The sequence below is a fragment of the Leishmania major genome, chromosome 32, assembly GCF_000002725.2.
Source record: "Leishmania major strain Friedlin complete genome, chromosome 32".
In the NCBI taxonomy this organism is placed as follows: Eukaryota; Euglenozoa; class Kinetoplastea; order Trypanosomatida; family Trypanosomatidae; genus Leishmania; species Leishmania major.
In genome coordinates this window covers 101,686-127,225 of record NC_007273.2, presented here as the reverse complement: position 1 = coordinate 127,225, position 25,540 = coordinate 101,686, and the positions used below count along the sequence as shown (strand labels likewise).

Below are 25,540 nucleotides of genomic sequence, written 5' to 3'. Positions count from 1 at the left end.
AGAGGGCGTGCATCGATATAGGATCCGCCACCGCAGCCCCCATTCAAATATGTTGCATGAGAGAGCTTGAAAGGGAGGAGAGGAGCGCACATGTGCCTCATGCCTCGGGCGCGTCTGTGCTCCCTAGTGCTTCTGTTGTGCCCTTTTTCGGTTCTCGTGTAGGTCCTCCAGTGGCGCGCACCATTGCGCGTGCACGCGTGTGCGTGTGCACTTGATCTGCTTCCCATCCCTCTCTTCTTTGCTCTCTTTTTTTTTTCAAACCCTCCCCTCCCCCAAGCCATTTTTCTGCTGCCGTGGCGAGGGCTCTGATCGAGTGATCGTTGCTGAGGGAGGTTGTGCGCGTCGTATAGGACACACACGAACATAAGGGAGGCGAGTGTTGAAGTCCGTGGTGAGACAGCGCACCGTGGATCGATTGGCTAACGGGCTGTTCCTCCCTCTTTCGTTTCCTTGCTCCTTTCCACGTCTCTCCCTTTCTGGCATCCACAGCCTTGCTCACTGCTGTGCCGTCTACGTTTCAAGCTCGCACACATCCGCAGAGAAATCCTTCCTCTTTTTCTCTCCTCTCTTTGCCTCTGTTGCTCCGCTGAGGAAGCCGACGCGATGCGGCTGGGGGGTTAGGCCATCCAGCGCATCGTGTTCTTTCTCTCCCCACCCACCACGCCAAGATGCCCATCAAGGCAAAGGCGGTAGACAGAAGCAAAACAGCGGCTTTCGATCGTGGCCACTTCGCGGTAAGCTCAGGAGCAGCACAAGCAGATCTGCCAAAGCAGTCCTATTACTATGGGGGAGAGCGGCGCTACGCAAGGGCCGACGCGACGGGATCTGAATCGTCGTCATCCACGTCCTCGGTATCGAGCAGTCGTAGCCCCAGCCCATACACTGTAGGCTGGCAACGTCGCGCCGCCGGTCCTTGGCCGGATCACGGCAGCAGCGAAGGCGACTGGGATATGAGCGATGATGAGGAGGTTGTCCGACGCGCTCGTGCGGCAACGCAGGCGCTACTCGGAAGCTCGCGGCCAGCGAGTGCGGCAGTTTCCAACAACACTCGTCGTGAAGGGGGCGAACTCGCTGCGCCACCGAACGCATATCTGGAAAGGTACCTGCAAGGGAGGGCATCATCTGTGCTGCCCATCAAGCACGCGGCGCTGCCCACGCCTACATCGGCTCCCAATTCACGTGCCACGACGGTGAGGAGTACTTCCGCCAGCGCTGAGGAGTCCTCCCAGCTACAGAGCGGGCGCCACTGCAAAAACCACGACCCGAAAGCGTCGCCGACAACCAGCGACGTATGTGGCTCTGCCAACGATGCCGCTACTACGTCGGAGACTCTCCCATCCGCAGTAGAGAGAGCACTTCAGTGGCAGACAACGAACCCCGAGTTTCAGCAGCTCATGACTCTCCTCGCGCAAGATGTGCAGCGTGAACGGTGTGATAGCCTTCCGCCTGCTGCGATTGGCGTGGCTGGCGCATCTGCTGAGATGGCGTGGCCGCAGTCCCTGCCGTCTTACTCAACCACGGGGCCAACCTCAGCACACACGTACGCCCCCCCGTCACGAACGTTTGCGGCGCTGGAGGACAACGCGCTGGAGCAGCTCTACGAAGACTGGTGTCTGCGGCGCGGCGAGGGCGACGAGGCGGAGGGGAGCGCGGGGCGCTCATCTGGAGACACAGACGCCATCGTCCCTGAGGTGTTCATTGCCGCAGACCACCGCGCCGCCGCCTTCTCCATTGCTGCGTCGGCGGCGCATCAGTCCGCTTTGGCATCGCTGCAGCACGAAAGCACCGCGATGAGTGGTGCCGGGACTGGGGTGTGCCCGCGCTCGGTTTCCGACGCCCCCTTTACATGGGAAGAGCTTCTCCGAGGTGAGCTGACGCGCCGTAACACCCGTCACGGCACCGCGTACAGCCCAGGAGGCGGCGTGATGCTGAGCGATCCAGATGCGCTAGCTGACCAGGCAACTCGCCGGCTGCAGCGCTTTCTTCAGTCCGTGACATGCGTGGAGCGACTTGTGCGCGACAGGCGCTTCATGCGCAGCGTGGCCGTTTTCCTCTACGAGCACCACAAAGTCTTCCTGCATCACTATCGCCCCGCCGCCACCTCGTCAAAGGCAGCGGAGGCCGCGATGGCCGATGACCGAGGTGAGGACCTCCCCGCGGATATCGCGGCGCATGCGTATATGGAGCACACACACCCGGAGCATCGCGTGTACCAGGAGTTCGGGGAGCGGGTATCAGCTGCGCTGCTGTCGGTGCTGACCCACCACGTGCCCGGCTTTGACGAGGCCGAGTTTGTGGAGGCCCTCTACGAGACTCCAGCCACCTACGCGATGATGGAGGACGCTAGGGCCGCTGTCGGGAATCACCCAATGCTCGGCTGCCCACAGAGTGTCCTGTCCTTTCCCGCGTCGCGTTTGCTGCTGGCGATGAGTGGATTCGAGAGTTTCTTTGTGTGGATGATGGACTACATCTACGAGGAGTACTACCTCGACACCGAAATTGAAGAGGGCGCACCGTCAGTCGCCGTGGCTGGCGTGCGTGGTTTGCGTGCACTTATTCGGTCTACCTACAGCCGCCCAGCCGCTGCGAGCGCGGCTGATACGTCCGCAGAGGAAGTGCGAATCAGCGCTGCCGTGCAGGGCTCAGCGGGGCAACAGGAGACGCTGCTGCACATGTCGAACCCGCCAGTGCCCGACAGCGCGAGTGCCTCTTTCGCTCTTTGTCCCGCATCCGAGCCGCATCATCCTACCCTGCAGCGATCGCCGCTGCTCACGCGTTTGTCGCACACGCCTCCTCCGCCTGAGACGGTAGCCCTCCCAGTACGTGCCTCACTGCTATCAAGCGGACGGGGCAGCGGCGAGCCGCTGCGCAAGCTCTTCCCTACTCCTCCCGCAAGCGCCGATGGGGCAAGCCGTGGGCTCAATGGCACCGGTGTAGCGCCCTATCGCAAGCGGAAAACTACACACCCCGGAAGGGACCTGCCTCCGATAGCGCCGAACGCCAACGGAATGATGTCAGCGAGTTGCAGCATGGCAACGACGTTCAGTGAGCTGTCGGCTTCGGCGAGTGGGCTGGGGTCGTCGCCGTCCCAGCGGCGGAGCGAGAGAAATGTCGAGCGAACGCCCATAGCGGAATCGACCCACGCCTTCACGTCCTGCTCTGACGACGCTCTAGAACAACCGGCGCGCTCCATCGCGCCGAAAACTTCCACAGGAGTGATGGCCCCAATCGCAGATGCGTCCGCCAGGCAATGCGGAGGCGCTGTCCGGAGTAAATCCCGCTTTTCATCCACGCCGCGCACCAACACTGGCGCCGCGCGGAAGCCAAAGCCGCAGAATCCACGGCTGAACCACTGAGGGAGAGCATGTGATGGGCGACGCCCGCGCACCCGCACCGTGCGTCACCTTCCCCCGCGGCCCTCCCCGCTCACTGCCGTCGATCTGCTTTGGTTACGCGGAGGAGGAGGCGGAGGTGGAGGGCGAGGTTGTCTCTTTGTCGTTGTAACTTCGCTCCACACCCGGAGGACGGGAGGATAACTGCGTGCGTGGTGTCGCAGGGCCCAGTATCCCCGCCCTCTTTCTCTGGAGAAGCCAAGCACCCCCGACCCCCTTATCCCTTGCCCAGTGCCGACCCACCTGTGGTGTGGTGACAAGGTCGCAGGCGCCGGCGCCGTGCTGGAGGTGAGAGCGACGTATCGCTGCTGATATAGTTGGTCGGGTCTTGGATGGGCATTGCGTCGGGGCGACCGGCGACAGTGAGCACGCGTGTGCCATCCATATGATTCGGCAGCGTGTCACGATGTCTTGAACGTAACCCGCCCGGCCCTGAGTGGTTAGTGGTGCGGGGGGCGCCCGGTGCCACCCGGAGAGGGGGTGGGGTGGGCGGGGTAGAGTTTGAGGGCAGATGGCCGTGCTGTGATGACGGGGCCGGCACACTACTGTAACGCGCGTGCCTTGCGCTGCTTCGCCCCACACGATGGGGTCTGTGACAGGCCGGGTGGGGGAAGAGTGGATATAACTGATGTTCTATAGCAGAATGTCCGCATTGAACACACAATCCCGCTTGTTCAGCCGATCTATGGCGCATGGACAGCAGCCGTCTAATGTGAGACTGCCAACTGGAAACTGTCCGGAATGCTGTCTCCATCACCTTTCCGCTTTTGACTAGACAGGGCGTACGTGTGGGGAATGAAGGGGAGGGTGCGGAGCACTGCGGCTCTGCGAGCACGGTGTATGCGCGTGCCCACCCTTTTGGTCGCGTCGCACTCCCTTTCCTTCGTCTTTGTTCAGCAATGACGGTGACTCACCAGTGCTGCAGGGCCTCTTCATCCAACCGTCTCGCCCGTTTTGGTGCGTGTGTGTGTGCGTTGCTCTCTTATTTGGTGACTATGCAATTCCATCGTCTTGCCGTTTTTTGTCGGCGGCTTTGCATTATCTATAACCGTACGCGTTCACCTGGCGCGGCTGATGTGAGAGCGCCGGGCCACTGCCAAGCCATCGGCTCCTTCTCTCACCTCCCCCAGCTCCTCCCCTTTTGCACACCCGCACGCTTTACAACAGCGGGCCGGTGTGTGAGGGCTCGCGAGTGAGGCAGGCTGCAGCACATCTCCATACACGGGACACAGGTTCACCCATAAGCGCGTGCCAGGCGAGGGGTTGGCGCGCCCAGTAGATGGGCAGAGGGGTCGATCAAGCTACACAACAGCTACACAAACTGTAGCTCCCCACCCAAACGAAAAATCATGCGCGCCGAGAGCGTACATCGCACGTCGTCGGTGCGCACTTCCTCATCACACCGGAGCACCATAGAGACTCGTGGCGCGCCAGAATTCGATCGTGAGTATGCACGTCAGCTGAGCTTAGCCAAGCGCGGCCGCAACAGCAGCGTGAAGACGTCTCAGCGCACTACACCGGAGCAAGAGCTGCCGTCAGAGAGTCAGCTGTACGGCTCCGCAGCTCTGGCGGCCTCTCGCATCAAAGACTACGTCGCGACGCACGTCACACCACCTCGCCTTCCGCACTTGAGTAGCGCCCGGCGCAGCGGTGAGCACGGCGGCACATCTATCGGCGCATCCAATGTGGGGACGACACACCAGCATTCGTCGCAGGCTCTCGCAACACCGACCAGTGGGAAGGAGGGGGCGGGGTCGGAAACGCCGTTGTTCCTCAACTCCACGCGTCGCGGCAGTGCCTTCGATGACACGAAGGCCCCCACGGAAGCGATGGCAAGCGCCGAAGTGAGTTTACTGCTCTTCTCGATCAAGACAATACTTTTCGTCGGCATTGTGTTTTTTACTGTGCTCTGCGCCATTTCCTTCGTTGTGTCGGCCTCAGCTGACTACAACCCATCATACTTTGCCTTTAGCGGGGCCTCGTCGACGCCTCGGCCGCGGCTGCGCGACGACACAGTCGGCAGAAGGGGGTGGCCCGACCGGCTTGTGCCCGAGTTTCACCGCCAGGTGGCGCTGCACATGCGTCGAGCACTGAGGCACGTGCTAAGCTACGTTGACGTTCCCAGTTTCTCCCGTTTGGTCGGCTCGGTGTTGGCAGCCTCCAAGGCATATATGTGGAATCCTGTGCACGCGATGCTGCCGCGCATTGATCGGCAGGTGCATCCGGTGCTTCGGTACATCTTCTTGAACGCGACGGAGGACGGCAAGGGGTGGGGCCTCACCACCGTTATCACTCTCGCCGCGTCGGTGGCGCGCTCCCTGGTGCAGCTCCTCGTGGATCCTGTGCTCATTGTTGGCTGCACTCTGCAGGCGCTGCATAGATGGCTTGGCGGGCCAATGACCTTGCTTTCCACCTCGCTGAAGCCGCTGCATGCGACCCCCGGCAACATGTCCTCTGTGGTGGCCGCAGCAAAGGCGAACGGCACCTCCGTCACCACGCGCGCCGCCTCGTCAGCCCTGCTCTGGTTGTGGAGGCCGCTGCACTCGCTGTGGGGTGTGACCATGTCTGCCTACTCCTCTCTCGGCGACATACCGGAGCCGCGCAACTACTCCACCTCGGCAGCGACACCAGCTAACGCGTCAACAATCCCCAACAGCTCTCCACTCTCTAACAGGAGCGGGAAGACACTGTCGAGGACGTCGGCGGAGGTTACCCCGTGTTTCGTCGCTGCGCACGTCGAAGTGCGAACGGCGCATGCGCGTCGCTTAGAAGGCGCGCTGTGGCCGTCGTTGCTGGACGCACACCGTCACGAGATGGAGGGTTTGGCGAAGGATGACGTGTGGGAGCTGCTGCGAGGCGAGGGCGACGCAACGCGGAGAGTCGATGTAGCGCTGCGCGCTGGAAGCCTCGTAATAGACATCGCGGTAACGTCGCAAGTGATTCTGGAGAGCACTCCACGGACGGCAGGCGGCGGTGTGGAGAAAACGACAGGGGCTGCGGAGTCAGCGCGTCGTGCTCGGCAGACCGCCCTGAACACTGAGCTGCAGCAATGGCCTTTCCCTCGTCTGCAGGCCTTCTACAACCGGGCGGTCTCAACAGCTGAGACGCAGAGGACGAGTGCAGCAACGCTTGCCGCCGCGGTCGCCGCGTGCGAGGGCCGGGTGACGAAGTGCCAGCAGCAATGCGCATCGATCCAGCGTAAGCTGGAGCGCGAGCTTCACAACTGCACCAGCGACGTGACCAAGTCGAATCCGTCGCATGCAAATGCAAGCGAGGAAGCGACCAAGGAGTTGAGCGCGCTGCTTCGCGAGTGTAGCGATGAGCTCGCTAATTGCCATGCGAACCTCTCATGGTCCACAGCTGATCTCGCCGAGCAGGAGAGGCACACGGAGCTGCGCGAACGAGGGAGCCATGAGTCCCAGCTGACTCTCGCAGCTTCTCGGCAGGGGGTCACTGGCGCTGCTGCTGTCCTCGCGGAGGGTTTCAGCAACTCGGACGAAGAGCGGCAGCGGTGCGCCGCGAGCTTGGCGGCGGCCGCGCAAGAGTGCGATCAGCGTGTGCGCGACACACGCAGCTCGTTGGATGCCGACCATGCAAAGCAGCTCACCTCTTTCAAGGAGGAGTGCGCCCGTCAACGCAGCGCGCTGGATAAGGCGTCGTTGGAAAAGGTCAAATTGGCAGTGCAGCGGGCGGAGGCAACGTGCAGCGAGCAGCTGAAGGCGAACGTGGCTGCGTGCAACGAGAGCGCCGCTAGCGCCCTTGAGCGTCTTCGAGAGGCACTGACCGCCGCCAAGGCAGAAGCTGAGAGACGCGTGACCACCTGCGAGGATGCTGCTGAGCAGGCCCGGGTCTCCTTTAGCGCCGAACGCGCGCAGCTGGATGCCTCCTGCGCGGCGCAGCTGGCAGCGCTGGACGAAGAGATGCGCCGCACGAGCACCGCTGCAGCGCAGAAGGCTGAGACTGCATGCACGGGGCGCCTCTCTAGGGGGTTATCTGCTCTCAACAGCAGCGCGGTGGCGGCTGCCTCGGAGCTTCAGCGGCAGCTAGAGGAGGGCACGCGGGAGGCTCTGCGAAGCGCTTCTGCGTGCGATACGTCACGGCGGCAAGCCAAGGCGGAGTGCGAGATGACGCTAACGCGCGTGCGCGAGGATTGCACGGCGCAGCTTCTCAAGGCGCGTGAGAACAGTACTGCGGCGGCGCGGCGGGCGCGGGAAGAGGAACGTGAAGCACAGCAGCGTATCTCTGCTAGCAATTGGCGGCTCGAGGAGAAGCGACTTGCAGCGCAGTGTGCGGCCACCACTCAAGCGGCTGTCAGCGAGGCCTCCCAGCTGCTGGCTACGAAGCACGCTACGGCACAGGAGGAGGCCGTGATAGAGGAGCGACGGCGCACGGCGACGCTGCTGCGTCGAAGAGACGAGGCGTACCAGCTGCAAAGTGAGACACTTCTAAAGCACCATCAGGCGCAAGTGCGCGATCTTGGCGCTCAAGTCGCCGTCTGCACAGCACAGCTCCAAGCTGCCGAGGCAACCCATCAAGAAATGGCGCAGAAGGCGCGTCAGGTGCTTCACGCGGCGATGGCTGACAGTGCGACCGGGGCGTGCTTGGAAGTGACGCAGCACAATCTACACGTCTGCGCTGACGTGCGCAAAGCTGTCCAAGAAGAGCTGCACAAGTTGCCCCTCAACGCGAGCTCCGCGGACGCCTTCGCGCATCTGCTCAAGAGCACCGTTGAGCCGGGAAGGCTCATGTGGAAATTCAGCGGAGCCTCGGTGCATGCATCGAGAGGCGGCGAGACCGCTGCCTCGAGTGGGCGTCAGGCGTGCTTCACCCCGTATCTCCGCGTGTCTGGCGTGCTCTTCGCATTGCTTGCTTCTGCCTGCGTTCTGGCGAAGTACCCGCGAACCCGCCGCTTGTCGGATGACAAAATCGCCCGTCTTGACACGCTCATAGCCGCAAGCAAGACGGCGACGACGCTACGCTCGACAACGCTGTCGTCGCGCTCGAAGAGGAGCCGATCCAGGCACCCCGGGCAGTTTCCTGCGGACGGCGAGTCTCCTCTGAGCTGGGATGTGTTGTTTGAGGCTTGCATGGCGAACAGCTTGGAGACTCTTCTGGCGTGGCACTCCACGTGCTGTGCTGTGTTGTTGGAGCGGGAGACGCACAGGCTGCGAGGGCAACCGCACGAAGTGAACACGTGCGAGGACGTCCTGGCGACGGATGCGTCCACCTCGCTCTCAGAGAGCGTGCTGGGCGACGCGCATGCCCTCTCTCTCTCCCGCGGCGGTCCTGCTGGGAGTCTGAGCTCGGCATCCACCTTCCCTGTCGCGCGTGAAGACGCCGCACGGCTGTCACAGCTGCACGCCGCCTTCATCAACGGATACTACGATATGCTGGAAATGTACTACGTGGACTTGGTGAGCGCTGTCGCGCACCGTGATCTGACGGGTCGTCAGCTGCAGGATGTGAAGTCTGTGGCGGCGCGGCAGGCTGCGGCGCTGCAGAAGCAGTCGGCGGTCGCAGCACAACTCAAGCTGTCACTCGCGGAGAAGGAAAACCCTGCTAGTTTCGCAGCCATCAAGGACAAGCTCGCCAAGGTCGAACGATGCGCTGCAGCGCAGGAAGAAACAGTCGCCCTCCTCGAGCAGCTGAAAATCAGCAGAGATGAGCTCGACAAAGCCCGTGGTGTGGTGAGCTCACCAGCGCCGTCTCCCTGCACCACGGTGGCGACTGCAACGGCGACTGCGCCGGAGAGCTCGAAGTCGCGACAGATGCGCTCCCTGCAGGAGTTGGCCGATGACGGCGCCGACGGCGACTCTAACAGCACCTCCGACTTCTCCAATCTGGAAAGAGAAACGGGCGCGCACCGCGATCCTACGTCGCTGCTCCCGGTGAGTGCCCAGGGCAGCTCGACCTTACCGTTGGCCATTAAGAAGTCGACGATGGTGCGCAATCCCGACTCCACGCGTCGCTACCACAAGCTTCAGTGGAACGATGATGTAGACATGACATGATGCCGCTGCGAGGCGACGCGTCGAGGTTGAAGGTATGAGGGTCCCGTATGCGCTAGAACGAACGAGTTGCATGTGCATCGAAGCCACCGACCTCATCCGAAGGTACGGTAACTGCGCGCTTCCGCCCTCCTCGCCACGTTCGCAGAGATGTAGGTTTGCATGTGTATATCTGTGTGTGTGAGTGTGTGTGTGTGTGTGTGTGTGAGTGTGTGTGTATGTGCGCGCGTCGGGCCAGCCGTGAGGATGAGGGCTCATTTTCTTCTCTTGGGCGAGGCCCGCGTGCCGATATTTGATGCGTGAGCCGCTTTGGGCGCTGCTGCGTGCTCGTTGTTCCGCCCCTTTCCGTGCGCACGGGAAGGGTAAAGGAGCTTGCTCACGCCGACATCCACGCCGCGGAGGACGGCGCGGGTGTCTCTCTCTGTCCCCCTGACTGCAGCTTACCGGGAGCGGACAATCGCGTCACTCCGCTCGCGCGTCCTTCTTGCTTTTTCGTCTGCGCTTCAGCGCTGGCAGCATGCGCGCAGCTTGCAGCGGGCCTCAATGGCCTTCTCTCACATCCTCTGATGCGACACGCCGCCTGCCTTTTCGCCACCGAGCGGAGACGTGTTCGGTCTCCTTTTCTCACGTGTTTTTCACGTTGCAGTGCTTGATGAAAGGGGGAGACCTCCGTGCGTGGTGTCGCAGGGCCCAGTATCCCCGCCCTCTTTCTCTGGAGAAGCCAAGCACCCCCGACCCCCTTATCCCTTGCCAAGTGCCGACCCACCTGTGGTGTGGTGATAAGGTCGCAGGCGCCGGCGCCGTGCTGGAGGTGAGAGCGACGTATCGCTGCTGATATAGTTGGTCGGGTCTTGGCTGGGCGTTACGTCGGGGCGACCGGCGACAGTGAGCACGCGTGTGCCATCCATATGATTCGGCAGCGTGTCACGATGTCTTGAACGTAACCCGCCCGGCCCTGACTGGTTAGTGGTGCGGGGGGTGCCCGGTGCCACCCGGAGAGGGGGTGGGGTGGGCGGGGTAGAGTTTGAGGGCAGATGGCCGTGCTGTGATGACGGGGCCGGCACACTACTGTAACGCGCGTGCCTTGCGCTGCTTCGCCCCACACGATGGGGTCTGTGACAGGCCGGGTGCGGGTAGCGTCGACTTGAGCTTAAATTGCATCGCGGAGAAGGGGCACAATGTGGAAAGAAATAGGGCCTGAAGGGCGCAGCTCTTTGCTGAGTAGTGTATGTGAGTGTATGTAGCTTGAGTGCCGCACCGCAATCAAGAGATGGCAGATCTTGCACCGCCTTCTCGGCGAATGACGTCTATGCCTCAGCCATCGTTTTGCGTCGCCGCTTCTGCTTCTGTTAGTCCTTTCCCGTCACCGAACGCGGGCAAGGGTGACCGGCCACCCCTCGGAAACGTTCCCCGCCCACTACACGAGCACCCGTGCAGATGCACCACCTTAGTAGCCCGCTACTGTTCGGCAACGCTGCGCTCTATAGGTCGCTCTTGAACTTCTCTCTTATACGTCGTGCACGCGCATACGCCGGTTTCGGTCTGTAGTCTGCTAGGTTTTGCTATGGCGTACTCGGCACGGAAGAGCGTCAAGGGAGCTTCCCGCGCACCGGCGAAGCGTCAGGCCGCGGCGAATGGCATTGTGGCAATGCGCCGCGTCGGAGGTGCTGTTGGTGTCTCTACCGCAGACGCTGCAACCAAACCCGCCTCTGCCGTATCTGTCAAGACAAGTCCAGTGATGGATGAAGATCACCCTATTGGTCCAGTTGTGCATGCTGACAGTCGCGTGCTGTTCTGTGGAACATTCCCTCCCGTTAGGAGGAGCATCCGCTTCTACTACCCAAACGCCAACAACGATATGTGGAAGGTGCTGGGCCAGGTCTTCTATGATGATGCCGATGCGTTTTACACTGCCTCTGCCTGCGCTTCCTCGTTGTTTGCATCACCGTCCAAGCGCTCAGGTGGCCACGCCGCCACTCGGGCACTGGATGAGGTTCGTGTCTTGCGCTTTGCGGACTCTCAGCCGGTGGGCTTCTTCGATGTATGCCGACGAGTTCGCCGTCGCCTCGGCACCTCGGCAGACAGCAACATCGAGGCGCTCGAGCGCACGAACGTTGTGAGGGACGTCCTCTCGCACACCCCTCACTGTGCAGGCATCATCACAACCGGCACGCTGGCACTCACGATGCTCTTGGACGATCTGTCAGCTCACGGAACGTTCCTCACGAGCAGTGAGGCGCCCGTGGAGGTCGTCCTCAAGACGCGGCAGGGCAAGCGCAAGTACAGTATCCCACCTATAGGGGGGCAGCTGAAGTGGGTGCCAAGTGAGGTGTGCGCCTTCCGCCGTGCTGTCTGGATTTACCGAGGCCCGTCGACTTCACGGGCACTGCCCCTCAAGCTTGAGGAGAAGACGAGACACTATCGGCTCGCTGTTGCCGCGCATCTTTCCCTTCCGCTGGCGAGCGCGCCCGCACCTGTGGCGAACATGTAGCTAGAAGGGGAGAGGGAAAAGGAGTGTTGCGGGCAAGCCGCTCGCACCCTTCAAGCACCCCCCCTCTCGCTGAACCACGTTGTATGCATTTTTTTTTCTGTGCATCGGGAATGATATTCATGTTTTTTTGTGCGCTTGATTGCCCTCTCCTCGCTCTCGTCGTGCGTGTCTGCTCCCCGCCGTGTCCTTTCTGGACTCCACTTTCGGATTTGCTGGCTTCAGCTCCTACCTCTGTAGTGTTCCTCGACGCTCTTTGTTGTGGCTCGCAAAGCCCTCCACCGCCGCTGATCTCGGCGCCTCTACACTGCACACCCATCCCCCCCCCCCCCCCCCACACACACACACACATACATACGTGCACACGAAAATGCAACGCGAACGACTCCTTCTCTGCTTTTCTTTCGTCGCACGTGCACGCTGTCCTAAGCCAGCGGCGGCGTTCGCCGGATGGCGAATTTCGAGAGCAACGCTTTCTCGCAAAGTTTGTCAGCCTCACCAGCGCTACATGTCATCTCTGTGTGTCAGGAACTCTTCCGCCTCCGCCTCTCTCTTCGTTACCGCTTGTTTCTTGCCGCACTTGTCGACTTCCGGCTCGCCCGCTTATTTTTGAATACGTAAGCGCCCTCCCCCGACCTAGCCACAGTAGAAGCAGACAGGCAGATACCCCCCCCCCCTCCTCCCCCCTTCACTGTGCACACCAGCTACATCACCACATCATCTCTCGTTTGCGGAGCAAGAGTCAGAGCGAACGGGCGACAACGCGGAAACACTGCAACGACGCACTGCCACTCCCACTTTTCTGCTTTTGCAGTTTCCTTGCTGGCGTTGTGTTGGTTACGTTCTCTTCCTCCACCTTCTGTCTTCGTTTACCGAATACGAAACGGGTTGCACGTGTGCAGTGGTGCGTGTGCTTTCCGGCCATCTTTCATGTCATGTATATTCTGTGTTTGGCTTTGTTTTCTCTCTTAGCTGCACAACCACAACGCATTGGCATTTACATTCACCGGCATCTGTGCTTAGGTTGGGACACTTAGAGTAGCGCTTCCGGCACATCACCGCCACACCTTCCGTTGATCCTTGGTCGCCTCTTTACATACACACGGATCAGTAAGAGTGCCGCGCAGTCATGTCTCTTTTCGTGGTAAACACTCCCGAACATGAGGGGCAGCTGAAGGAGCACCTCATCGCGGCGCACAAGCGCAAGCCGCTCCTCGCCACCGCGTGGGTGAATCCGCCGTCAGTGCTCATCACGAACAGTGAAGGTGAGGTGCTGACCCCGGTGACGGGGCCTGCCGGCTCGACGGGACGCACGCATCAGCCAACGGCATTGACGTGGCACCCCAGCGAGGCGCTTCTCGTGATTGGCTGGGGCAACGGGGAGATGAGCTTGTGGTCGATGCCGTCGGTGAGCAGTCTTGCCTTGGGTGAGGACTACACCGCGGCAGCCGCACGCAGCGCTGTCCAGTTGATTGCGGCGAGGGCGGCTACGCAGAGTGACGCGGATGGCGCTGTTCGCGAACACGGCGCCGGCGCAGTCTTAGCCGCGGAGTGGTCGACGCGTGGACTGTACCTCGTCTCTGCATCACAGCAGCGCCAGGTGGTGATGTGGATGCTGGAGCAGACCCCCACCGAGACGAGCGTCGACTTTAAGCTGAAGCCCCTGTGGTCCGTTCAGGCGCGTGAGCCAGTTGTGCGCATCATTCACGTCCCCGGCAAGGCCGCTCGCTCTCCGACAGCGTTCCATGCGTGCGATGGCGCCTCCGCTGCCGCTGCTGCGGAGGACGGCGATGACGACATCAGCTTCCTTCTTGCCGACGGCAGCAGCTCTGTGGCGGCCATCAACGAGGATCAACAACTTTTTCCGTGTGTAAGACAGCAGGAGGTAATTGTGTCGGTGCTTTACGACGCCACAAGCCGCACTCTCGTTACGCTTACCACAACCTGCATGATTGAGGTATATCGTGTAGGCGAAGACATCAAGGGTAGCTCGACGCTGCGGCGCAAGTTATCGGCTCCTTCCACCACGGCCACCACGTCTGCCGCGACGGGCGAGAGGATTACCATGTCCATGGTGTGGGCGTCGCCTGGTGTCGTGGCCTTTGGCAGCGGCGATGATCGCGTGCGCGTCTTTGACCTATCGAGTGAGTCGATGGATGTGCTGTTGCTTCCGCAGCCTGACCTGCACGTGTCGTCCTTGGCAACCTTCGCCGCCAAAGGCATCTTGACTGTCGGTACCGTGGAGGGCGTCCTGGCGGTGTTTCAGCACCGTGCCGCGTCCCTGTCGACAAACCGTCATGCTTCAGAGGCGAAGGAAACAACGACCATCAGCTCCCCTTTCGCTGCGGCTGCCGGGGTGGCGAGTCAGTGGGAGGCGACAGCGGTGCACCAAGTTGGCAAGTGCGTCGACCGAGTCGTCTACACAGCTTTTGGCGATGTCGCGTTGTGTCGTGGTGGATCGGAGCTGCAGGTATTGCACGAGATTATCCGCAAGCGCTCCTGGGACGGCGTCGCGGCGGTGACGCAGATTTCGTCCGACATGGTAGTGATCGAGAGTGTCACGGGGTGCCAGTGCCTGCTGCAGAATAAGGGGAACGTGCGCGGGCTGTCCATCGCGTTCCCCAACATTGCTCTTTGGAACGGGTCGCAGATCGACCTATACACCATCAACGAGACCACGTCCGAATTCACGTTCGTGAACTTTGTGCTGACGACGAGCCCCGCCTTTGCCATACACCGTGACGGCCTCATCTACGTCAAGGGCAATCGTATTGTGTTCGAGACGATGCAGCTCGCCCCCATCGCACAGATGACTTTTACCGAGTCCGAAGGCATCCCAGTTATCATAGACATCATGAACGACTACCTCGTGGCGGTGTCGTCAAAGAACTACCTGCGGCTCGCCCGGGTTTCGTCGCGCGATTTACAGCAAGCTGGGCCAGCTCGCCCGCTGGCGTTTCCCAGCGCAGCACAGCCAACTGCCTCGGATACTGCTAGTGACGCACCAGCAGCGGCGCCATCTTCCGTCAACGACACCAATGCGCTCGAAGTGTCGGTCTCCACGGCGCGTGTGAACGCGCAAGGCCGTCGAGTCGCCTTGATGACCAGCCTGGGCCCCCTCGCGCTGCCTGATACGCGCATCTGGGTGTACGACTCCGACACTGACAAGATGTCGTCCTTTGACTTCGGCAGCCGCAACGAGATGCCAAACTCCGTCTACTGGAACACACCAGAGCCGAACACGAGCACCGTCGGCGAGTTCGAGTACATCCTGCTTGCCTGCGAGACATATCAGATCCACATGGATGACAAGAAGGCGGCATCGGAGGAGGTGACGACGCCAAAGGCCGGCACGGGCGGCATCAACGACAAGAACGAGAGCGCCGATCGCCCCGCTGGGCAGGAGAATCTTCCCGAGGCGTTGCCGAACGTGGAGAACTACGCGGAGAAGAAGGCCGAGCTGGAGGACGCGCGTCGCGGGTCCATTGTCGCCACAAACTACGTTGCCCAGCGCGCGCACAACATCGTCACGTTGTTTGCGACGCACGACGGGCTGGTCGTGCAAAACGTTGCGTCGATGCGACGCTATCAAATTTGTCTGGTAGGCCTCACCATCCCCGACTTCCTGCTCGCCTCTGTGAAGATCAACGGCAACCCGAGCAACGCGGAGGACTACGTGATTGAGCAGAAGCGGTTGCGCGACTTTGAGGGCCTAAAGTCAGAGAAGGACGTGGCCGTGCGGGAAGCGTTGATGAAATTTAGCTACTACGCAACCATCGGCAACATGGATGAGGCGTACCGGTGCGTCAAGAGCATCAGGAACCCAGCGGCGTGGCAAGGGCTGGCTCGCCTGTGCGTGACGAGCGGTCGCCTTGACGTGGCGGCGGTGTGCTTGTCTACGATGGAGGACTGCGTGGCCGCACGTGCCTTGCGGGAGGCCAGAGAGGACTACCCAGACGACAAAGACGTGCAACTGGCGACGCTTGCGCTCGGCCTGGGCATGACCGAGGAGGCGGAGGAGCTACTGCGCAAGTCGAAACACTATGACCTGCTGACCGATGTGTACATGGCGTGCGGCAAGTTTGAGCACGCCCAGCGTCATTCTGAGCGGTTTGACCGCGCCCGCATTCGCCCGGTTGCGTACAAGTACGCGCAGTTTATGGAGAGCCTTCAGAACATGGATGCCGCCATCATGTGGTACTACAACGCCAAGTGCGCCGGTACCGATGTGCCACGCATCTTCTTCCAGACAAACCGCATGCACGAGCTCCGCCAGCTGATGGTGACACAGAGCCAGCCGCCATCGCCGTCGGCCGGCGCCAGCGCGCCGACGGCCCAGCCAGGGCGCGATGAGCGACAGCCCGCCTTTGCCGCCATCTTTCCACAAAATCGCGAGCTGCTTCTGTGGTGGGCGCAGCACAGCGAGCGGCGCCGCAATGTGCAGGAGGCGCTGCGCTTCTACCACACCGGCGAGGATGTCTACAACATTGTTCGAATTCTCTGCTCACTGACGCCGCCAAAGCTGGACAGTGCAGTGCAGCTGGTGAATAAGGAGATCGAAAAGGCGAAGACGCGCTTTCAGCAGCAGCAAGCCTTTGCCGCCGCAGCGCCGGTCCACTGCGGAGGCGACGACCAAGGAGAGCCTGATCCAGTGGGTGCCGCGTACTTTGTAGGGCAGCTGTACGAGCGACAAGGCAACGCTCAGCTGGCGCTGCAGTACTACCAGGCTGCCGGCGCATACCGTAGTGGTGTTCGCGTCGCGTGGAAGACGGAGCAGTACGGCGTCGTAGTGAACCTGGCGATAAAGAGCTCTGACGAGCGCCTCATGCTCGAGACGGCGATGACTCTGGAGAAGCAGCAGACGTACGACAAGGCCGTGCAACTGTACCGCCGCATCGGCGCCGTCCAGTGCGCCCTCGACGCCTGCGTGCGGGGCGGTCTGTACGAGACCTTGCACGAAGTGAGCGCCACCTTTGCCAGCGGCTCCACCGACCCGGCGGTCTTCCTTGGCATGGCGGACCACTTCCAGAGCGAGGGCGACTACCAGAAAGCAGTGGAGATGCTCCTCTTCGCGAAGCATTTCGATGAAGCGCTGAAACTGTGCGAGACGCGCAGTGTCACCCTGACAGAGGAGATGGCAGAGTCCATGACGAGCGACATGGGCAAGCTGTCCATGGACGAGAGGCAGGCGGTGCTTCGCAGGGTGGCCCACATTGCCAAGGATCAAGGCAGCTGGTCCTTGGCGTGCAAAAAGTATACTCAGGCGGGTGATCGCGTCAAGGCAATGCGGATGCTCATGCGTGGTGGTGAGACAGAGAAGGTCATCTTCTTCGCAAACCACTCGCGCAACGTGGAAATCTACACCATGGCGGCGAACTTCCTGCAATCGCAGAAGTGGAGCACCGACGCGAGCATCTACAAGAGCATCATTCTCTTCTACACAAAGGCGAAAGCATGGACGAATCTGCTCGTTTTCTATGAGTCGTGCGCGCAGCTGCACATCGACGAGAACCGAAACTACCCCGGGGCGCTGCGTGCGCTGGAGGAATGCATCGCCATGGCCGAAAGCGGGTCAGCGGGCAAGGCGAATATCGACCGCGAGAAGGTGGAGCAGCTGAAGCGGCGCGCCGAGGTGCTGCAGGCGTTCGTGAAGGCGCAGAAGACGGTCGACTCCATGGTGGTCGCCGACCGTGGCTCTGTCGCGGAGAAGGCGAAGGCGGACAGCGTCATTGCCTCCTGCTCTGACATTATCAAACGCAGCCGCCCTTCCAGTCCAGATCACGATCTCATCCAAGACGCCCTCCGCATTGGTGACGTGTTTGCTCTCATGGTGCGCTTTTACTTTGACAAGCTCGGTGAGTCGAACAACGCGCTGAAGGTGATGGAGAGCATGTCGAAACACGGTGCCGATCCTCAGTTCTTCATTGAGACAGACTACATGGAGCGGGTCTGCCAGGCCAACGGCAAGTCGCTGGCTAACGTGTTGCCTGGCGTCATGATGGCCGGTGCCCCTGGGGCAGGGTGGGAAGGAGCTCGAAAGGCGAGCACCGACACACGACGCTCCAGCGTGATTGATGAAGTAGACCGAGCCGTCTAGTCTAGGCGACGGCACGGCGGCGTACCCTCCAGCTCCTCCTGCGTGGCAGGCTCACTCGCACTCCGCTGTAGAAAAAACCCTGGGCGTGGCCGTGTGTGCACGGCCACGCCCATGTGCACGCGCAGAGGTGCGTGTCCGAGGGGGGGGGGGAGAAAGAAGTTTCTCTTTTACATGTGAAATTTTTTTCTCTGTGCTGTTGCTCGCCTCGCCTCCCCTCCCCACCGCCTCTCGGTGCGCGTGCGTGTGTGTTGGTTGTCGTGCTGTCATGGCTAGTCTCTTCTCTTAGTTTTCCTCTTTCCGTTGCTCTCGCCACCATCGCCGCCTCCACCTCAGTCAGTCTCACCCTCACGTCGACCGGCTTTGATGGTGGCAGAGGCCACAGGCGCCTTCCGTGTTGTCGGCGCGCAGCTTCCTTTTCTCTTCGTCGCTCTCGTTTGCATGTATAACAGCAGCAGTGAAGCATAAAAGGCCCATCGAAGGAATCGGCCACTCACATGTACGGGACACGACGCGCTGACCAGGACGCGGAAGGCGTCCGCTTGTTGCTACAGACTAATGCGTGTAGCAACACGAGGAAAAGCAAGAGGCGAGAAGAGTTGGTGCGCGATGCCGTCGGCGGTGGCTCGTTTAGCGATCAGCGCAGCGGTGGAGCAGGCTCCTCTGACCCTTATCCCCCCCCCCCGTTGGAGCCTGTACCCCTTTCCGTTGCCGCTGAACGACACGCTTACCGTGGAGATCACGAACCCTCGCGGGGAGGGACGCGCTCAGCCCAGTGCCTGCAACCCCGTCTGCTCCCACTCATCCCCCTCTCGTCTCCATCCCCATTATTCTCCCTCGCCCTCTGCGCGCGTTGCTCTCATGGCCACGCAGCGCCTGTGAGCCGTCGTAGCCGCCGCGGTTTTCCCCGTTTTTTTTTTTGCCTTCGTCGTATCGAAGCAAGCAAAACGACACGTGTCTCTGTTCCTCTCGGTGGACGCTGTGCGGCGGCACGCCTCTGGCGCGGCACAGCCAATCGCTCTTTTCACCCCGGCAGCGCGCAACGGCCATGGACCCTGCGATGCAGGCTGGAGTGCAGGGGGGAGTTCCTATACATCTCGATGTACTTCAAAGCGCTCCGCCGCCTGCCCTGGTCGAACAAGAAGCAGAGGCAGCCGACGGCGGGTCAACACATAAACCTGCATCTCAGGGTGGCAAGGAGCGCACTGCAGTGCCGCTCAAGTCTGCAGCGGGGGCGACTTCGAAGTCCGATGCCTGGGCAGCTGTGCGCCCGCCTCTCGCGGTGCTAGGCAGCGATGACGACTTGGCGTCCACTCTCGGCAGCTCGCTGCTGCCGCCGCACCTCCTCGTCCACCCGCATGGTTTCCGCATTCTGAAGAACGCCAGTGCCCTGGAGCGAAACATGCGTAGCTACTTCCGACTTCCGCAGCCGCCTAACACCGCCACACGTGAGGAGCGACGCCGCCTTCGCCGCACCCTCCAGCGCATCGAGAGCGAAGAGGCGCAGCAGAAAGCGCGGGTGGCGGGCAACCAGGACGGGGTGGTATTGGACGGTTTTCTTCTGCTGAGTGCGTGCGAAGCCGAAGACCCGGAGGAGGTGACCCATGTGGCGCTGCAGTCATCGCAGCTGTCGAGTAGCATTGCAGAGGACTTGCAGTACTTCACGCGCCTCACGACAGTGGACTTCAGCGACAACCTTTTGTGCCTGGGTCATGTGCTCCCACTTCCTGGATTAGAGGTGGTGCACCTCGTGTGCAACAACATCTTTTCACTGGTAGAGGTGTCGCAGTCGAGGAGCTCCTCGCTTGCCACCGTTGTGGCGCTCGACCTCGCCTACAACCACATACCCGCACATCACCTAGTCCACTTGAAGGCATTCGGCGCCTTGCAGCAGCTGGACCTCAGTCATAATAGCCTACGCACTTTGCCGAGAGACTTGTCGGGCCTGGCACACCTTACGCACTTTGCACTGGAGTCGAACGAGCTTTCCTCATCGGATGTGTTCTACGCACTGGGCACGATGCCGGCACTCGTTGAGGTGAACCTTTCGCGGAATCGTTTCTCCTCTGTGCCCCCGTTGGATACCGGTGTGTGCGACGGCGACAGCGGCCCGCGACGTGCCCCCTTCCCGTGTCTGCAGGTGATGAGCCTGACAGGGAATCGTTTCCAAAACGTCGAGGCCCTCCAACCCTTGGCCGCACTACACCAGACGCTGCGCCGCATTGATGTTGGCGAGAACCCGCTGCTGGACCGCCGACCGAATCAGAAGGCTGAGCTGCAGCGTGTGCTAGACGAGGCCATTGTGGAGGCGTACTACGCGGCGCTTCCCCTACCGCAGACGGACAGCATGGACCCAGACACGCTGCCGGAAATGATGGGCACGTGGCACCGTCAGAGCTGGACACGCTACATCCCAAACCCGGTGAGCAAGTCGGACATATCCGAGACAGAGTTGGTGGGGGCAGCATCAATCGGCGCCTCCTCGTCGCACAACACCAGCCCCTCCGCGCCGCTGGCTGCGGCGTCGAGCACACTGGAAAAGCTCGAGCCAGATTGCCCAATGAGCGAGAATACACATCATCGAGAAGGTGTCTCGCTACCGTTTCGGACGGTGAGGGAATATTTCTATTGCTACCGAATCCACGTCCGAACGCCGAGAGCCACGCCACCACCCCTCCCGAAGCAGCCAACGCGCTACTTCTACTCCTCGGCGTTTCGAGAGGCTGAGCAGGGTGCGCACGATACGATGCAGCTTGTGACGCTGCCACCCTACAACGAGTTCATGGACGTCTATCGCGTCCTTGGCCGACGTCGTTCGAGGTCACGAGGCCGAGGCGGCGGCGGCGTTCGGCGGCGAGCTACAGCGCGAAGAACGGCGGCGCGATGGGGGCCTCCACCTCAGCCGGTGCATCTACCCATGCTACCTCGCGCTCCTACCCCGCCCCGCACGGAGGGCTCGGCCTCATCGCACCAGATGAGTGACGAGGAGGCGGAGGAGGGGGCGGAGAGCGTGCAGGATGGCAAGGGCTTCTTCCTGACCAGCCTCGACGGCGTAGTGGGCGGTGCAGCAGTGGTGTCGCAAAGGAGCGTGCCCAGAGACCGGAGGTTGACTGCGGCCGCGCCGCATGCGGAGACGCAGCCTCAGTTGGCAGACAGAGTGGCATCTGCGCCGGCTGTCACCGTTGAGGAGCCGCTCCCACGCACTCGTCTTCCTCGATCGGTGGTGTCTCCTGCTACGGCGAACGTGCACGCCGCCATCTCGGAGTTGCGGGCAATGCTACGCAAACCCTTACCTTCTCTGCCGTACGAGGCATTGCGCGTGAAGCAGACCACGGGGTGATGGCTTGGTGAACTATGGAAGGACACGCACTCCGTCGCTGTGCGTATCTGCTTGTTCATCTGCCTCGCCACTTTGGTGTCGTAGTGGCCTTCCTCCCTGGCAGTGCTTCGCGCACCCATGTACATCATGACGTCTTGTGCTTTTCTTTTGTTGTTGGTTCTTCTTTCTTGTGTGGCCGTTCTTCCGAAGCGCGCTGGACCGCGGCATCACGCCCCGGCCGCTAACACAGGTCAGCCAACTGTGGGATGGATGTAGATAGCCGTGATAACGAAAACGAAAAAAAAAGTCTGTCGACGCTGCAGCTGTGCGTGCCTGTGTCCTCGCTTGCTTGCGCGTGAGAAGTGCCTGGCCGTGCCTTCCTCCAGCCCTCGCCCTTTAGCTGCCGCGCAGTGGGAAAGAAGCGACGAGGACTGTCTAGTGGTGAGTACTGAGCGATCGAAAGGCAAGCTCGAAAATGGTCCAGCACCGAAAGAGTCACGTTTGATGATGACGATGGCGACAGCAGCGGAACTGCGAAACGTTATGGGCATAAAGTATTTGTGCGTCGCCTTCGCAAAGTACGCGCACACAGTGCATGTCAGGCAATGCAGCTGCTCTCCTCGTGTCTTTGGCTGGGCGCAGGCCTGCGGAGGACAGATGCAGACGGTATGTGCGCTCGGAAGTGAATCCTCCGCTCAGCCGTTCGCGCATCCTCAGACGAACTTCTCTTCTTCGTTTGATGTCGCCCTTTTCTCGCTTCGCCCCTCTCTCTGAAGTTGCCGACTGGACGAGAAAGCACGCGGCGAGCAGCACCACGCCGTCCACTGTACGTTCGTTTTCACCTCTCTTTTTTTTTATGTTCGGTCGTGCTTGCGGCGCAACGCTACGTGAAACGGAACTGTGCCGTCTCTCCATCTTCCCGCTGTGCATCGTAGAGCACCGCTTTCGCTGCTGTGCGGTGTATGGGCTGTGGCTGTGCGTCTTTGCCTGCGTGCTGGCGACACAAGAGTCTCCCACCTGCTCGCTCGCTGTTGCCTCATCCCCTCTACTGGATCGTGCTCCCATGCGCCTCTGCACTCGCGATGTCAATGCTCAGGGAAGGCTGAGCAAGTCTCCCTGCGTCCCCCTATCGCAAATAGATGTGGGCTTTTTGTGCACGTCGATGGAGGCGTGGCCGCCGCTGTTGCCCAGCTTTAGCAGGGAGGCGGTGGAGGCGATGAATAGATTTGTACAGGGGTTTATCTGCAAGCGCATCGAGTACCGCTGCGGTCAGCTCTCCGCCGAGGACTACGAGGACGCGTTTCTGCCGCGGTGGGTGCGCATGGCGGAGCACCGCACCGACCTCATGGAGGACTTCTTCGCTCAGCACGGCAGCCGCCTCAGCGAGGAAACGTTCCGCGAGCTCTTCGGCGCCTTTGAGAGGATGCAGAGCGCCCTGCGTGATGCACGGCAGGAGCCCGGCGGCCGCGTGGAGGGGCGTCACGACAAGCGCATCTCCTTTGCGCGGCCGGTGGCGCACCGCCTCATCCGCCGCTCGCGCGATCGCTTCTCACTCCGCAGCGTCGCCGACGTCGACGAAGGCGCAGAGCTCCGCCACCTCTCTCCCTCCCCTGGTCCTAGCAGCGCCGCTGACGCATGGCGAGACTCGCTGCAGCCTGGCAGCTCCTCTCCTATCCCCGGAGGGACGGTGGTGAGCGTGAGCAGCGTGACAGACATCGCGGATGCGGACGATGTGCGTACCTTTGTGCTGCCGGTGGAGGAGAGCACCGACGGGGACCACTTCACAGGTAGGGCCAGCGGTGTCTACTACGGCGACCTCCTCCGCTCCGCCGGCAGCTCCGCGAGGAACAGCGGCGAGGGCAGCCACGCAGCTGCAGCTGCTTCCTTCGCCCTTGCGGAGGGCAGAGACAGCTTGGATAACGGGGCCGGGTTTGCTGAGGCTGTGTTGCAGGCGTACAGCGGGCCGGTGCGGCGGGCCACGGCGTGGCGATGGCTGTGGATTCGCTGTTTCTACCATTGCATTCTCCCGGCTGCGGTGGTGGTTTCTCTTGCCGCTTACTACTGGGATGCGTTTCAGCTCTATCTGCGCTTATAGAGCACCTCAGATTCGTGTGGCTCACCTTCCCCCCCCCCCGCGCGCGCTCTCTCCTGCTGAGGTGTCTCTATGCTTGTAGAGCTGTCGGTGTCGTGGGGCTGAAGGGAGGTGTGTGTGTGTGTGGGGGGGGGGGGGCGGCTGTCGGTGTCGGACCACGTTGGTTGTTCTTGTCATTCCCGTTCGTGCGTGGTGCCTGATGCGGGTGCTCGATCTCTTTTCTCTCATGTCCTTCTGTTTTTGTGTGCGTAGGTGTCCTACTCCTCTGTCTCTCTGTCTGTGTGATGACGAGATCTCTCCGTGACCACATCATTGTCCATCCTTTTGCCGTCCGCAGATGGGGAGGCACCACGACGTGGGCCTTAGAGTGTACACAAAGCCCCCGCGCCCCCGTTCCCACAGACATCTCTATACTTCACGCACAGATGGAAGCCTACTACCCTCTAGATGGCACACGCTCAAGCACAAGGGCACAGAGGAAGGGGAGGGGAGAAGGAGAGAAGAGAATGTTTGGTGATGGGGGGGGAAGGGGGCGTGTGTGTATGCACACAGGATGCACCCGCTTCCGGGCTCTTGACTCTTTTCGCCCCCCCCCCCTTCTCTGCTCGATTCTCTCTTACGCATCGTTTCCTCTCCTCTCCTGCACGTGCGCGCATGTGTGTGTGTGTGTGTGTACGACAGACTCGGCGTGGATGTGCCGTCTCTTCTTGTTCACTCCTCCTCCCTTCAACTAGATGCAAACTTCTCTCGTGCTGTGTGTCAGTTGTCTTGTACATCGTTGGTTACATGACGCAAGCATACATGTGTGGATGCATGCGTAGATGTGCTTGTGGAGAGCGGGCCGGTTCCACCTCTGGAAGGCAACGTACGTATACCGCACCCATCCTCGCCGCGCCGCACGGTGGACTGGGAGTTGTTGTGACGCGGGAGAGGAATCATTCAACCTCGCGCTTCCGCTGTCCGGAACCCTGGCGCCCTGTCTTGGTGTGCGCCTCCCTACTCCTGTGGTGCATTTTCCCCTTGGGCGACTCTCACTAACGCCGCTGAATCTCTCCCGCCTGCCCCCACATTCCTTTCTTTCGCTTCTTCTTGAAACTCAGATTGCGGCTGACAATCCTTCGACGCGCCTCGTGCGGTACGCGACCTCGAACAGCCCCCTCCCCCATCCTTTGCCCTTCTCTCCCCTTTCTGCTGTAGTGTCATCCCTGCATGTCGTCCTTCTGAGTTGTCTCTCTCCTTTGTGCTGTCCAGGACACGCCGGCGCGGTGAGTCGATAAGAACGATGAATTCGAAAGCATCACCTGCTGCGTTGCCGATGCGGCAAGGCAGGGGGTTTCAGGTGATCGTGCACGGCGTGCTGGAGGGCGCGGAATGCGTAGAGGTGGGATCCGTGTTCGCTCGAACGCAGCTCTTCTTCGGCCCTGATTGGGCTTTTCTGGAGAGCAACAGCGGCTACGGCGAGGACGCGGCCGCAGACGACGACGATCTCGTTGAGCCCACGTACAGCAACAACGCTGAAGTGGTGACGCAGCTGTGCGACTGCGCCAAGGGCCCCGTCCCATACTTTAGCTTCACGGCACCTTTTGAGTTCGCTTTGACGAGCACCAACCCGTTCGGCTGGCCGCAGCTAGTCATTACGCTTCACACCGTCGAAGGCGCTGGTGGGAGCTCCGGAAAGGGCGCTGACGGCAACGACACTCAGCTCCTCGGCAGCGGGGAGTCGATCATTGGCTACGGTCGCTGCTTTATTCCCATGAAGAGCGGCTACCACACAAAGAAGGTGCCCATGATGCAGTTGGAGAGCACCACCTCGAAGCAGCAGCTGATTAGCTTCCTCACCCGCGAGAAGCCGGTGCTGCGCGACCTTTCCTTCTTGTGCACTGGCGACGACCAGGTGATGCTGCACGCACGGCCACTCGACGGCTATGTGAAGCTGAACTTCTCTGTCATGATCAACGGCATGGAGTCGTCGGGGTTCGAGGTATAGCACGCGAGGTCGCCGTCCGACTTTTGTCGGCACTCGCCGCAACGCCGCCGGTACACACACGCAGGCCGGCTTCACGCTTACTCTTGCGCAGATGAGCTGACCACGCTGACGCACGCCTTCCTTTTCCCTTCTGCATAGACGCGGCACCTCTGCATTTGCA

General features: G+C 61.2%; 7 protein-coding genes across 7 annotated transcripts; all 7 read left to right on the top strand.

The window, feature by feature from the left end:
* Positions 1-1,481: 1,481 nt before the first annotated feature.
* Positions 1,482-3,356, top strand: LMJF_32_0340 (conserved hypothetical protein; the record flags this gene model as incomplete). Its single annotated transcript, XM_001685295.1, has 1 exon — positions 1,482-3,356. The coding sequence occupies one exon, from the start codon at positions 1,482-1,484 to the stop codon at positions 3,354-3,356; it is 1,875 nt and encodes a 624-aa protein (XP_001685347.1).
* A 1,385-nt stretch (positions 3,357-4,741) lies between these two features.
* On the top strand, positions 4,742-9,403 carry LMJF_32_0330 (hypothetical protein; the record flags this gene model as incomplete). Its single annotated transcript, XM_001685294.1, has 1 exon — positions 4,742-9,403. The coding sequence occupies one exon, from the start codon at positions 4,742-4,744 to the stop codon at positions 9,401-9,403; it is 4,662 nt and encodes a 1,553-aa protein (XP_001685346.1).
* A 1,735-nt stretch (positions 9,404-11,138) lies between these two features.
* LMJF_32_0320 (hypothetical protein) lies at positions 11,139-11,891 on the top strand (the record flags this gene model as incomplete). The annotated part of the gene is made up of 1 exon (XM_001685293.1): positions 11,139-11,891. The coding sequence occupies one exon, from the start codon at positions 11,139-11,141 to the stop codon at positions 11,889-11,891; it is 753 nt and encodes a 250-aa protein (XP_001685345.1).
* Positions 11,892-13,017: 1,126 nt separating this feature from the next.
* LMJF_32_0310 (conserved hypothetical protein) lies at positions 13,018-17,985 on the top strand (the record flags this gene model as incomplete). Its single annotated transcript, XM_001685292.1, has 1 exon — positions 13,018-17,985. One exon carries the CDS (start codon positions 13,018-13,020, stop codon positions 17,983-17,985), a length of 4,968 nt encoding a protein of 1,655 aa, XP_001685344.1.
* Positions 17,986-19,030: 1,045 nt separating this feature from the next.
* LMJF_32_0300 (conserved hypothetical protein) lies at positions 19,031-21,322 on the top strand (the record flags this gene model as incomplete). Its single annotated transcript, XM_001685291.1, has 1 exon — positions 19,031-21,322. The coding sequence occupies one exon, from the start codon at positions 19,031-19,033 to the stop codon at positions 21,320-21,322; it is 2,292 nt and encodes a 763-aa protein (XP_001685343.1).
* A 1,042-nt stretch (positions 21,323-22,364) lies between these two features.
* On the top strand, positions 22,365-23,396 carry LMJF_32_0290 (conserved hypothetical protein; the record flags this gene model as incomplete). The annotated part of the gene is made up of 1 exon (XM_001685290.1): positions 22,365-23,396. The coding sequence occupies one exon, from the start codon at positions 22,365-22,367 to the stop codon at positions 23,394-23,396; it is 1,032 nt and encodes a 343-aa protein (XP_001685342.1).
* A 1,279-nt stretch (positions 23,397-24,675) lies between these two features.
* LMJF_32_0280 (conserved hypothetical protein) lies at positions 24,676-25,380 on the top strand (the record flags this gene model as incomplete). The annotated part of the gene is made up of 1 exon (XM_001685289.1): positions 24,676-25,380. The coding sequence occupies one exon, from the start codon at positions 24,676-24,678 to the stop codon at positions 25,378-25,380; it is 705 nt and encodes a 234-aa protein (XP_001685341.1).
* Between the last annotated feature and the right edge of the window lie 160 nt (positions 25,381-25,540).